The sequence below is a fragment of the Haplochromis burtoni genome, unplaced genomic scaffold (genome assembly GCF_018398535.1).
Source record: "Haplochromis burtoni strain Fernald_Lab_line unplaced genomic scaffold, NCSU_Asbu1 Contig_76, whole genome shotgun sequence".
Taxonomy (NCBI): Eukaryota; Metazoa; Chordata; class Actinopteri; order Cichliformes; family Cichlidae; genus Haplochromis; species Haplochromis burtoni.
The window spans coordinates 2,328,694-2,342,445 of NW_024582437.1; the positions used below are offsets into that span (position 1 = coordinate 2,328,694).

The 13,752-nt window shown below is 39.0% G+C and overlaps 2 protein-coding genes across 3 annotated transcripts; both read left to right on the forward strand.

The window, feature by feature from the left end:
* Window positions 1–1,036: 1,036 nt before the first annotated feature.
* smg9 (SMG9 nonsense mediated mRNA decay factor) lies at window positions 1,037–9,060 on the forward strand. 2 transcript variants are annotated; one of them, XM_005924219.3, is made up of 14 exons: window positions 1,037–1,213; window positions 1,306–1,473; window positions 1,556–1,630; window positions 1,831–2,062; window positions 2,169–2,266; window positions 2,384–2,496; window positions 3,676–3,787; window positions 3,984–4,079; window positions 4,246–4,331; window positions 5,076–5,182; window positions 5,266–5,373; window positions 7,434–7,559; window positions 7,651–7,795; window positions 8,505–9,060. In XM_005924219.3, exons 2-14 carry the CDS (start codon window positions 1,327–1,329, stop codon window positions 8,581–8,583), a joined length of 1,524 nt encoding a protein of 507 aa, XP_005924281.1. In that variant the 5' UTR covers window positions 1,037–1,213; window positions 1,306–1,326; the 3' UTR covers window positions 8,584–9,060. The 2 variants fall into 2 exon arrangements, with proteins under 2 accessions (XP_005924281.1, XP_005924280.1); XM_005924218.3 differs by having other exon boundaries at window positions 1,037–1,473.
* A 654-nt stretch (window positions 9,061–9,714) lies between these two features.
* Window positions 9,715–11,890, forward strand: LOC102299663 (lymphocyte antigen 6B). Its single transcript, XM_005924217.2, has 5 exons — window positions 9,715–10,365; window positions 10,628–10,744; window positions 10,816–10,962; window positions 11,277–11,387; window positions 11,476–11,890. Exons 1-5 carry the CDS (start codon window positions 10,320–10,322, stop codon window positions 11,715–11,717), a joined length of 663 nt encoding a protein of 220 aa, XP_005924279.1. The 5' UTR covers window positions 9,715–10,319; the 3' UTR covers window positions 11,718–11,890.
* Window positions 11,891–13,752: the final 1,862 nt, after the last annotated feature.

The following is a 13,752-nucleotide window of genomic DNA, read 5'->3' on the forward strand; positions in this document are numbered from 1 at the left end:
AGCGAGAGGCAGGTGTAAGAGTGCAAAGTTGCAAAGAGTAGAGGTAGTCAAGGTAGATGAGCTTAGATATTTGGGGTCATCCATCCAAAGTAAAAGACAGTGCACAAGAGAGGTGAAGAAGAGAGTGGAATGAGACAAGTGTCAGGCGTGATTTGTGTCAGAGAGAGGGCAGCAAGAGCAACAGGGAAGTGACACCTGTCATGATGTATGGCTTTAAAAAAAGAAAGACAAATAAGATAAATGAACCAAAACAGTTAAACAATGTGAAGCAAAGGAGAAGATCATAAAGATAGATTTTCCTTATTCATTTATAATATTATCCTTCCAGATGTGTTTAGATCAGTGTCATATTAAAACAGTGGGTTTTTTTAAATTACTAGTTGAAATTGAGATTGTGCTGCAAGTCCTTGACGATAAATAGATTAACTTTATAAATTAAACAATTCAATAGATTTTTTGGCTAGGAGCTGAGCGTGCCGTTTTTCTTGTTTTTTTTTATGAAGAGAGAAAAACAAAACAAAACACAAAATACTGCGGGTTTACTTAACCCGAGATCAATCCAAATGAGTGCATAATTAAATAGTCGAAGTCAAGTTTTATTCAAATTTTTAAAAATGTGACTCTTTTTTGAAATATAGATTAAAATGTTCTTGTATAACAGCTTTATCAGATTTAATTCATTCATTCATTTAAAAATGAAGTCAAGTCAATAAAGTTTAATTTGACTTTGACTTGACTTCATTTTTAAATTAGGATGAAACTATGAAAAAAATCTGTTATACAGCTTTCATTACTGGGGAAATTTCAGATTTCAAAACAATGATTAAAACTAATTATATTATATTATATTATATTATATTATATTATATTATATTATATTATATTATATGTGTGATAAAATAGTTCCTGACAGGGGAACTAGTCATGTTTTAACTGTGTTTCAAATCGACTTCTTTTACATGACGAACAAGATGCATTTGTTTTGTACAAAAGAGATTTCCAGGCGGGTGGAACATTATCGCTTTCCTTATCCGCTCAGTTGAACCGTACACGGCAAACGCCAAGCCACGAAACAAACACTTCACCAGGAAGTCTTGGCTAGCGTTGTTTATAACCACCGTTAGGGTTGACTTATAATGATAGCTTCTAGCTAAATTTTACGTTTAAATGTTAACGATATTAAAAGCCATACCTTGAGGCGTCGGTATTAGAGGTCTGTCTTTTAGGAAACAGAATTTTAATTATAAATAATAGCTTTATCTCGGCTCTACTACCCGTCGTTTACAAGCTTTCTGTAAACATCAGCTGTTCCAGGTGAGTCGCGATATGTCCGAGTCCGGTCACAGTCAACCCGGCATGTATGGGCAAGGGCGCAGGAGGAGGCGACGCCGAGGGGACAGAGATGTTGGCCCTCCGGGGCAAAATCTGTCCGGACCCAGTCGAGATCGGGATTACCAACCGAGAGAGCGAAGGGTACTTCAAACGATATACTGCTTTGGCCTCTGATTTTATCTTCTCTACATCAAAATACTTACTCGAATCATTTTCTTTCCAGGATGGAAGCGAGGATCCACCAGGTCCTCTAATTCAGAAGACCCCCATCATTCTTGCAAAACCTCCCGGAGAAAGGGTAGGTGGGCTTGTCTTTGAGACCACAAACTATAGTCTACAGTTTAAATTTGTGAGGTATCATTTTGCTTACCCTAACCGAATAGGAAGAATAGCCAAAATCAAAGAATATTCACAATGCCAGAACAAAACGAGCCGTGCTTGTTTGTGCTTACGAAGCACTTCCATCTCCAATTCGTGCTGTTGTTTATATATTCTAAGGCTAAGCCCTCACAAAATACACCTGTCAGTGGAACACCAGTCCTTGAGAAGCCCATCATGCTAATGAAGGCCAGGGACGATGGAGTGAAGCCAGGGACACCTACTGAGTCGGCTGCACAGTCCTCTGGTCCACCCTCTAAGATAGAGAGGGAAGGGCAGCGACCTACTCAGCCTGTATACCAGATCCAAAACAGAGGAATGAGTGCTTCTGCATCGAGCAGTGCATTGGACCGTGAGTTGTTATAGACTCTACAAAAAGACATTTTATTTTCTTCTCCAAATTCAAAAGTATGTTCATGTGCAATAATTAAAGCCACAAGCTTTCATGTGACTTCCAGCCATGGTTGGGCAGTCCAAACTCCTTCCTCCGGAGAAAATGAAGCACAGCATTAAACTGGTGGATGATCAGATGAATTGGTGTGACAGTGCCATGGAGGTAAATTCATAGCATTTAATACATTTAGTTGATTTTGCAGATTTAAACAGTGCTTTCAGTTTACTTTATGATATGTGGTCAAAGGAAGCTGAGTGATTTTGTTGTGATGTGTTGCAGTATTTGAGGGACCAGACAGACATGTTGGTGGTGGGAGTTATTGGCTTGCAGGGAACTGGGAAATCCACCATCATGTCGCTGTTATCTGCCAACACTCCTGAGGAAGATCAAAGGTAAGGTTAAAGAATAAGATCAAGATGTAAAGTGTTCTGCACTACACACACTACTGAGGTTTTTGCAGACACATGACAACTAAATATACGGTGTTCAGTTTGGACCTGTGACAATCATGCTGATGGGTTAGGATGAAATGAATGGGACACCAGTTAGAGACCATTCCACACCTGTATAGCAACCACTGGGAAAAATCTGTATTTCCTGGATGGAGGTTGGCGGAAGTTGCATTGAAATGATTGCCAAAGTTTCAGTTACACCGGACTAGATACTATTTCATGACTTGCATTTAAAAATTTGGAGTCCCTAATGGTTTGGCAAAAACCTCCTTGTTGAGCAATATCCGCATGACTCACGTGAGAAATATCAGTAGTGTTTTGGTTTGGGCTAAACTCATGCACATAGGCTTAACTGGTGATTTTTAAATTGCAGAAGATTTGAAATGATGAAAGTGCTTAATTACACAAAAAGACAGGAAAAAGGTCTTTGGCTTGTCTTAAAGCACGCTGAGTGGTCACTGATAATAGAAAAGTACTCTATAATTGCCATTCACTTAAATTGATCCAACACACAAACTGTAGGGAACGGCGATGTGATGGCTGAAGCTCAAGAGATGGCGCATTTCATTTACTATTTAGAAGGTTATTGGTTTAAACCCTAGGTGCTCCAGTCTGCATGCCAAATATCCTTGGGCAACAAACTGATTCCTAAATTCCTCTCCGATGCATCCATCAGAGTGTGACGCACATAACCCAGGAGGTGCCCAGGAGGCACTTTCCCTTATTCAAGTGAAATGCCTACTTAAGTTAAGAGGGAATGAGGTAATACAACCGTAGAACTTGTCTGAATACATTTTATCCCTCCCATCAAAACGCAGAACATCTAGTTCCCAACCACTGAGCCGTGGCACATAGGTGTGTCGTGGAAGATTATGTGGTTCCACTCCTGCAGGGAAAAATTATCAATATGCTTTTTGTAACATTTTGTTTGGTGGTGTGCCATGTGATTTTTCTAATATGAAATATACTCAATATAATACTCTATATTTGTCTGATAATTACACATGCATTTCTTTTTTAAAGGATCAATGCGAGTACTTTAATAATTAATTTGAGAAAAATCACTTGAACAGTTCTTTGGAGGTGATATTGAATAAAAACGTGTGTTTGTTTGAACAGGAGTTTTGTATTCAGACCCCAGACTCAAGAAATCAAGGAAAGAGGCGGAAATCAGAGCACAGGGATTGATTTCTTCATCACACAGGAGAGAGTTATCTTCTTGGATACGCAGGTGTGAATGAAGTATTGTGATTAGAAATGACAGTTTCTACGGTTTACTGTAGTATTTTCTTTTTGCTGTCAGAATGTAAGTTGGTACAAACTGTCTGTAATGTTAACCTTGGAACTGCAAGATGTCTAACTGTGGTTAAGGATTTGTTGTGCTGAAGCAACAACATGTTTCACTGTGTTTAAATGTCATTCTTCAGCCAATGCTTAGCCCATCAATTCTGGATCATCTTATCAACAATGATCGGAAGTTACCTCCAGAATACAATCTTCCTCATACATATGTTGAGATGCAGGTATGTGGCTGGCCTGCGGAGGACAGTATATAATAATATGAATGCTGGTGCTAAACACCTGTGAACTTTAGTTTTGGGATTCATTGTTTGATGTTGGTTTAGTGATCGTATTTATTCTTTTCTACAAATAAAGCATGTTTGTACTCTCTGTATAATTCCTCTACAGTCTCTTCAGATCACTGCCTTCCTGTTTACAGTGTGCCATGTTGTAATTGTGGTTCAAGACTGGTTCACTGATTTGAACCTTTACAGGTAAGTATTTTAGGTCTGCGATGGACCTGTGCTCTCAAGATGGTTGTGATTATAATTTTAAAGCCCAATACTCTCAAAGGAATGCTGAACATTTCATGCTATATCTTAAAAGGATATTTGTTTTTGCTTTTTCATAAGCTCAGCAATGTTGTTCTTTCAGCCAGTCTGACATTTTAAACAGGCAAATCCAGACCTGTGTAAAATGTCAGACTCCATGCCCATCTAACATGTGCTGACATTTATTACCTTTTGTACGCCACAATCCATTTGGATCAGTTCATGACTCATTTTCTTCACACAGCATGACAAACAATCTGAGCAACTCTGGCTATGTGATTAAAAACCTTTTCCCTTTGCATAGCATTCTTGCCTAATGCTGAAAATATTGCCATTAAAAGCAAGTTTTCACTGGCTTTGTACATAGCTTAAAATGATATCTCTGTAGTAGAAAGCTACAGTTTTAATCAGCACAAATATTGATATGATTATGTATTGTTTTGGCTTCCTTTGGTGAAAAATCAATGTCAGATTACCAAATAATGTTTTTTACCAGGGTTATTGCCAAGTAGCATCTCACATTGGCACAGCAGGAAAATGGCAGATTCTGTATATTTGCATATGTAACTATCCAAGCAAATTTTACCTGTACTCTTTTTACCTGTAGAATTCTCATTATTATTGCTTCTTGTGACACAAATTGATTCCACAGCTGAAGTTATATTATGGTGTCACCTTTATGGACAGGTTTCTTCAGACTGCTGAGATGCTGAAACCTTCCACACCATCTGCAAGCCACGACAGCACCGGCTCTTCAGGCAGTGATGACGGAGCAGAGTATTATCCACATATAGGTGGCTGTTTAATGCTGACGCGCTATATTTGACACACAAACCAAATTTAAGCATGTCAAAGTTTAAATTTCTTTCTCCCCCAGTTTTCCTCCAGAACAAGGCCAGACGGGATGATTTCTGCCCAAGAAATCTGAAGAACATGCATATGGTGGTCGACAAATTAATGGCTCATTCTCACCTCAAATACAAAGGTGCAAAACTACAACAAATTTCTCTTTATGTTAATGTTTTATGTGTAAGTAGTAATGAATGCAAGTAAGGGAGCTGGTAGAAGAAAATGAATGTGATATGGTGGCAAAAAAAAAGTTAAGTAAATGGTAAGAAATTATCTACATTTAAAGTACTGGGACGATCGTGGCTCAAGAGTTGGGAGTTCGCCTTGTAATCGGAAGGTTGCCGGTTCGAGCCCTGGCTTGGACAGTCTCAGTCGTTGTGTCCTTGGGCAAGACACTTCACCCGTTGCCTACTGGTGGTGGTCAGAGGGCCCGGTGGCGCCAGTGTCCGGCAGCCTCACCTCTGTCAGTGCGCCCCAGGGTGGCTGTGGCTACAATGTAGCTTGCCATCTCCAGTGTGTGAATGTGTGTGTGAATGGGTGGATGACTGGTTGTGTAAAGCGCTTTGGGGTCCTTAGGGACTAGAAAAGCGCTATACAAATACAGGCCATTTACCATTTACTGTGCAAATCTTGAGTCACCCCTCAAAACATGAAAAAAAAAAAACATGAATGGAAATGCAGTGTATAAGGAAAATACGAAACTTTAAAGTCAGTATTTGGAATGACTACTTTTTCTCTCTTGAACTCTCTTAGGAAAGCTTTGTTATCATTTCTTTAAGCAGTCTTCAGGAACTGTTCTCCACATTTATTGAAGGACAGTCAAAACTCTTCTTTCGACGTTGGCTGCCTTTTGTTACATTTTCTATGGATGATTGCAAACAGTTTTAATTATTTTTGATGTCCAGGTTCTGGGGAGGCCAATCCATGACTGATATAGGGCTGGGCAATATGAGGAAAATCTATATTGTGTAATTTTTTTACTATATCAAGATACATGATATATATCGCGATATGTTTAAATAACCTCCAAAACAAGTGTCATTTTCAATCATGCAGTGCCAAAAATGACACTGGTGTACTCATTTTAATTTTTTCTACAAAGAATCTGAATGAATTGACATGTTTTATTTTAACAGTAACCATCAGTTTCATACAGGGATTTTTCACAAATGACTATGCTGTCACAGTAAGTCTCTTTCTGTGGTCAACACTACACCTTTAACGAATAAAGATCATAGCAGCACAAAAAACTTTGAGCAATAATTAACGAGACAAAACAACTGAAATTAAAAAGGTGCTCCTTTGTGCTTTACAACATATAAAAAAATGTGATGACCTCAAATTATAGAGACGAAGTCTACATAATGACTATAAAAACGACTGACCAAGAACAGTCACTGTTATCACAGATGGTTTATTTGAGGTTTTCTTTGGTGTTGGGAGACATTGACATGCAGAGTTTAAATTGGTCTTAATTTTGCAGTTGAACTTGTGGTACTGATACCTTTAGGGGCATAATTTTACAGCATGTTTCGCAAATTACCCCATTTTGTTTGGCATCCTCCTTGTGAAAGTCAAACAATAGCGAGTCTTATTCCCTCGCTCATCCGATACTCATGCTGTTGCTATTTTTCCTTATCCAGGAGTATATAGAGACATATCCTCAACGCAGTTGCTGGGTAGAAGAATTTCTGGGTGGGGGGTTTATAGCGCCCACCCCCAGACTGATAGTGTTCCTGTGAGTGTTTTTCTAGCCAGGTATGCTTTTATGGCATTGACAGTGTGTTTGGGATCATTCTCCCATGATCAATGTCAAAATTAATCCTTTTCTGCATTCATAACTCTATCAACACCACTGGCTGAAATACCTCCCCAAACTATGACCCTCTACCATGTTATACAGATGGCTGTAGACAATCACTGTTGTGCCTCTCTTCTGACCTCCATACGTATCACTGATGATTTAACCCAAAAGTTCTAGATGTGCATTTAGGAGTGGTAAAAGGCTCCATCAGGTTTATGGTGTTTCTAGATGAAAACCTTTTGTTTGCTTTGTACTTGTGAGCAAAATGACATTTTGTGACTGTTCAAAGGTTTTTAGTGAATGTGTTTGGTTTTGTAGTCCTGTAAACAAAGCATCACTTCTGAAGTGGATTAACAGGCTGGCCACAACTATAACATGTGTTTTATTCTCAGGAACATTATCCATGCTCGACTGCAATGTCTTCCCAGGCCTGGGGCAGGACTATCTGACAACCGAGGTCAATATGTTTTTGCTTCCTGTGCAGGAAAATGACGGGGAGGATAATTTGACCAAAGCAGGTTACAAACATTTATTCTTCTCATAAGGTAAAACTCAAGTGACCTCTCGTGTGTTGTGTGAAAAATAAATGAATCTTTGTATGTTGTTTAGGGTCAGGAACGTACCCACTGTTCTCTCTGCTCCCCGGCTATAGAGGACACCCGGCCTTTTCCACCATGGTTTCAAAACTCCGCAGCCAAATACTGGCCATGCCCCGCTGTCAGCTGTCACACACTATTCTCACTGAGAAAAACTGGTAAACATCATATCAGTACTATTTATATATAAATGAATAATTATTTTATTCATATTCCACTATTCAAAAAGTGTAGGTGACTAATCCATGGGAAAAAAGTGAGACAACCAAGTAAATACATCCTGCACCCAGGGTGAGAATCAGTTTTATGTTTTAAACTGGTTTGCTCAACAAAGCCATCATAAATGTCATTGTTTTTGAACTCTCATAGAAACAGTTTTTAATCCCTGTGGAAGAAATGCAAAATATCTATTAGAGATGAGGGGTCTCTCTGCTTCCCTTTACTTTCAGTGACTACAACCTGCTGTCTTTTTGTTTTGTTTTTTGTAAACAACAGAAAATGAGCGCTGGTGGTTTGTTGTGAAATAGTTTTCTGAGGTGCAACTTGCTGCATGTACCTACAAGCACAAAACTTTCAGAGTAGTGAAAAATATTTCTTGCTGTGGGATATCAGGTTAATTTTTTTCTCAACATGCTTAAAACAATATCAATTGAAAATGAAATACTACAGTGAAAAGAAACCTATTTCCATGCCATATAAAGAAAGTAAAAGTGTTAATAATTAAGGTTGGTGCAGAAATGCATAATATTTGGATTTTTTTCTTCTTTGTACTATGTCACTGTAATTTTGTGAAATCTTGAGACATTATTGGGATTTTGTTTAAGTTTATCCCTCTGTTTCCTGTCTTAACTTTCTTTGTTTTCACAGGTTTCACTATGCAGCTCGTATCTGGGATGGTGTGAAAAAGTCCTCGGCCCTCTCTGAATACAGTCGTCTGCTCTGCTGACACGTGTTTAACTGCTCTTATGTACAGTTTTATTTCACTGATCAGATCACACAAAGACGAAAGAAGTGCAGCTGAATGGGATGTTGAAAAAAAAAAACATCACTGGGACATAAAATAAATATAATTATTCAGACTTTGAGTCCTGCTTGTTCTATTCTGATAGTTACAGATAAAGTTACAGCCTGTGCAGAGGTGGTGAGCGGGAAAAGAAAGTGTCTTGTCTCAGCAGATCTCTAATAAAAATGCGAGAATAGTTTTTAAATTCAAGTCATTCTTGACTGTGTTTCAGTTTTGATGCACTGATACTTAACATGTTTTATAAGGTGAAAATACAGATTTCTGTCTTGTTATTACCTTTTTTAAAAGACTGGTGGGCCTGGTTTTTTAAAGATATATGTTGTATTGTAGAATGCATGTAGCATGCATCACAGTCAGTTTTTTTGGGGGGGGGTGGCTGTAGCTCAGGTGGCAGAGCAGGTCAGCCACTAATCAGAAGGTCGGTGGTTCGATCCCAGGCTGCCCTGTATGCAATTTGGGCAAGATACTAACCCGTTTTGCCTACTGGTGGTGGTCAGAGGGCCCGGTGGCGCCAGTGTCCGGCAGCCTCGCCTCTGTCAGTGCGCCCCAGGGCAGCTGTGGCTACAATGTAGCTGCTATCAGCCAGTGTGTGAATATGACTGAATGTAGTGTAAAGCGCTTTGGGGTCCTATGGACTAGAAAAGCGCTATACAAATGCAGGCCATTTACCATTTTCATTCAGTGCCACTAGAGTGGTTGCATGGTTAAAACATACTCTGCTGACAACTGAAACAGTCACTGGTTATCAAAGAAAAAAAAAAAACAATTCATGTCCGTTCTAAATGGTAAATGGCCTGTATTTATATAGCGCTTTACTAGTCCCCTAAGGACCCCAAAGCGCTTTACATATCCAGTCATCCACCCATTCACACACTGGTGATAGCAAGCTACATTGTAGCCACAGCCACCCTGGGGCGCACTGACAGAGGCGAGGCTGCCGGACACTGGCGCCACCGGGCCCTCTGACCACCACCAGTAGGCAACGGGTGAAGTGTCTTGCCCAAGGACACAACGACCGAGACTGTCCGAGCTGGGGCTCGAACCGGCAACCTTCCGATTACAAGGCGAACTCCCAACTCTTGAGCCACGATCGCCCCCTAAAAGAAAATGATTTGCAGCCTAAATGCAGCCTAAACATATTTTAGCAATAGAATGAAACGACTTTAAAGAATATTCCATCAAATATATGATACAAAAATCAGCAATTTAATAACACTAAAACTTCAGCTATGAATAGAAGCATATATATAGCCATCTGTCATGAATACACTGATACAAAAATCAATAAGGCATTTTATTATCACTAAAACTTCAAACAAATAAACAAACTGGAACTAAACAGGTTTTTAAACTAGTTTTAATAGATATTATTCTTCCTCATACATATGTTGAGATTCAGGTATTCTATGTTATTCTATTTTAACTTTGGAGAATTCTAACTAATACCAATTTAATTATCTAGATACAGGTTCTATGAAGTCTATTCATATATACATATATGCTGTTTCAAAGGCTTGTTTTTGATAGTCAGGTTCTTTCATTGTCAAAGGAGGAGTTAAGGAGTGGTCACAGCAAGAAGACCACTTCCCCCCAATAAGAATTACTTATAAACTGAACAGAAACTAAACAGAAATTCACTTCTATCTGACCATCACACAATGCAGATCTTTGTGCTGATCCTTGGGATGGTGCTGCTCCCTAAAGGCAAGTTTTTGTTCAGTTATCTGTTCTTTAACATTTTTAAACCAGCAAGTTCTGTAATATTCAATGAAATGTTTTCTTTTTTAATGCTTTTACAACAAGTGTCATTACATCTTAGTAAAGGTTTGTCTATTCTACAAATGATTGTACTATTTATTGTACTGTTAGCCATCTATTTAACAAACTGTTTTAGTGAATGTTTTAGAATATGTCCATACATTGGAAGCAAGAGAAAGTTTACTTGTCTTTATCTTTGTTTTATCAGCCTGTGCTTTGAAATGTTACGAATGCATACCGGACCTCTCTGGAAGCTGCGCTCAGACAACAAAAGCATGCCCTTCCAACACTCAGTGTGCATCAGTCAGAATAGCTTCATATGCAGGTTTGTATAGTTTTTATTTTATTCTTCTTTTAAACTGGTTCAGTTTTCAATGGTTCGTCTTTTTGTTGCAGGTGGTTCAAAACTGGTTGATATTAAAGGTAAAAGTTGTGCTGCGGCTGAGGAGTGTGTTCAGGCCTCAATCAACTTTGGAGGTGCGCAAACTCTAATTACCAGCAAGTGTTGCACCTCTGATCTTTGCAACTCTCAAGATGCCCCTGGTAATTTCTATCATGCTTCTTGGTATTTTGAAATGTAATTTCCTGTCCTTGAAACTTAAAAAATAAAAAATCTTTTTATCAAATATGTTGAGAAATTTTAAAGTGGGTCAATTGTCGTAGTTGCTTGAATAGATCAGGGCAAAATAATCAATCTGTGAAAAATTTTCTGATTGAAAATTCTCAAACAAACATATTAATAACATAAATGGTTTTTCTTTTGTTTTCTGTTGTGTTTTTTTTCCAAGCTGATGTTTTTGGCACACAGTTAAAATAAGGAGGGAAACAAATATTACAAATATTTCTGTATTCAACAGAGGGCAGCATCTCATCTCCAAATGGGAAAAAGTGCTTCCAATGTGTTGGAAACGATTGCACACAAACTCTAAACTGCAACGGAAATGAGGACCACTGCATCTCATCAGCAAGTAATATACCGACAGGATTCAGTGTCTGCATGTTTGTTCTTTTCTGCTCAGACAAATGTTCTGTTATTCCTTCCTTTCATTTCCTCAGTGACTGCAGAAGGACAAAAGGTGACTGTAAAGGGCTGCGCCTCCAAGCTGATTTGCTCAAGCACACAATCACCACAGATCACAGGAATCACTGCAGCAGAAATCAGCTGCTGCCAGGGTGACCTCTGCAACAGTGCTGGGATGACAACTACATCACAGCCCAGTAGTACAACTGCTGGCACTACAGCTGTTGGCCGTCTGCTCTTTGTCACAACGCTGATCTCTCTGGTCTTGTTCTCTTAGCTGATGAAACAACAGCATCACATCCCAGCTTTTCATATGACTGTCACAATGTTTCCTCCCATTTCACCAGACCTTAAAAAATAATTGAAAATTTTGTAACTAAATATAATTTTCGGTTTGTGGAAAAAAATTAACGAATAAATTTCTTAAAATCCTATATGCATCTCTGTTTCCTTTAAGTCTCAAAATCATTTTGCACGCACATTTAAAGGTTATCGTAAGGAGTCAGTGAGACATTTTCCTGAATTAATAGAAAAGTAAAATACAAATATGGTGGATTTTGACAATTATGTGTAAACAGAATAGCACAGAGTTAGTGAAGGAGTGCTTACAGTGCAAAGTGTACTCATTATTCTTGAACTGTCACCTACTGACTGCCTTTCAAGTTTGTGTGACTAACACACAACCAGATGATGATGTAGAGTCAAAAATGTAAATACACTGATCATGGGCATTATTGGTCCAGCTAGGTTTGGGTGATTTGCATTTTTTTTTTTGCAGATTGTATTTACTCTAAGATAATCTATTTAGAGTATTTATATTATAATACATTATATTATAATCTAATTTATTATATTAGATTATATAATAATTATATAATAATCTAATACAAACTCATATAAGATTTGTTTGATGTTCTGGCATAAACACACATATGAATACATTCTTAAAATGTATGTGTACGCGATAGTCAATATTATGGGTTATCAAATTAATAAGACATAAAGAAAATATGGCTGAACTAATCTACCGATCTGCGGTAACTCGTTAACAGATTTGCCGCATTATGGCGTTAATGTCATTTTAAGGAGATTAACGCTGACAGCACTAGTGGGAATCCAATGAATATGACTGCACATTTACACCGACATCATCCTAGTGCAAAGGCAAATGGAAGCAGACAAAAACTACGGAGCCCCGCAGGGGACATGGGAGAAAAAAAAATTAAGACGGACTTTTGCGAGATCTCGCAAAACAAACTCGGGATCTCCCAAAAGATCCCGCTCCTTTTTGATAGCGTTTCAGTTGAAGGGTGCGGTGCTACGGTACGGGGCTCCATACGGTGCGGACATGGAGGAGGATTTAGAACATTTCTTGCGGTCAAGAGAGGTCCCACACGATGACATCATGCACATGCAACAAGACAAAGTACGTATAAACAACAAAGCATTAAACACCGCGGTTCAAAAGGCGAGTAACTTGTTGAAAAACCGAGGTCGTATATGCAGGCCTTTAATGTTAATTCTTGTAAATATGTTCAGGTTCATTAAACATAACTTGTTAAGTGCACATATGTTTTGAAATTTCAAATCGTGTCCAAATTCATGGGCTGCATCCTCCCGAGGACTCGGGCTTCGTGGTCTACGTGGGCCGGGTCCTCAGAAGGTCGGGTAGGCCGGAAGTAAACGGCTGGGGAAATTGGACGGTCTAGCCTTCTGATTAGCGTCACCGCTGTCTCGGTGGACTGTAATAAGCTCGTCCGTCTGCTCCTTTCTATCTAAAATATAAGACGACACTGGAGTAAATTCTTGACCATCTCACACTTCTGTTTAATCAGTTTTCTGTTTGACGTTGATTAAGCGGTGTAAAACCAAGGTGGAATCCACCTGGGGGATTAATAAAGTTTTATTTTATCGAATTTAATCTAATAACTTTAATCTCAGCCAAACCGTTTTACTCACGAACAAATGACACACTGAAAAAAGCCAAACATTAACATTTTTAGGTTGTCTAAGTGTTTTATATATTACGTTTAGCCTGAGTAGCAAAAGTCCGTGGTGATCTGAAAATAATGTGCTGGGAGTTGTGCCGTTCTCGGCGGCTTTAGTGACCCTTGAGCTCTCGGCTACCTATCGAGCTGGTGGGTAACAGACATCAAGGAAAACGTCGAAGCACTTTTGCAAAAATGCAAATATCTTGATAAACCGAGCAGACACAGACACAGCTGGGGGCCGGCGGAGCTCACGGGCGCGTCACTGCAACTCCCCCTGGCTTCTGCTCCGCGGCTGCTGGGCGAGCCCTCATCTGGGACTCT

What these genes read in the sequence shown, in the direction of transcription:
- smg9 (XM_005924218.3), top strand. Translation starts at nt 1,327, where the DNA reads ATGTCCGAGTCCGGTCACAGTCAACCCGGCATGTATGGGCAAGGGCGC. An exon ending in TTATCTTCTTGGATACGCAG is followed by an intron (nt 3,788 to 3,983) that starts GTGTGAATGAAG and finishes GTCATTCTTCAG; the next exon opens with CCAATGCTTAGCCCATCAAT. An exon ending in ACTGATTTGAACCTTTACAG is followed by an intron (nt 4,332 to 5,075) that starts GTAAGTATTTTA and finishes CTTTATGGACAG; the next exon opens with GTTTCTTCAGACTGCTGAGA.
- LOC102299663 (XM_005924217.2), top strand. Translation starts at nt 10,320, where the DNA reads ATGCAGATCTTTGTGCTGATCCTTGGGATGGTGCTGCTCCCTAAAG. An exon ending in CAGAATAGCTTCATATGCAG is followed by an intron (nt 10,745 to 10,815) that starts GTTTGTATAGTT and finishes TTTTTGTTGCAG; the next exon opens with GTGGTTCAAAACTGGTTGAT. An exon ending in CCACTGCATCTCATCAGCAA is followed by an intron (nt 11,388 to 11,475) that starts GTAATATACCGA and finishes TCATTTCCTCAG; the next exon opens with TGACTGCAGAAGGACAAAAG.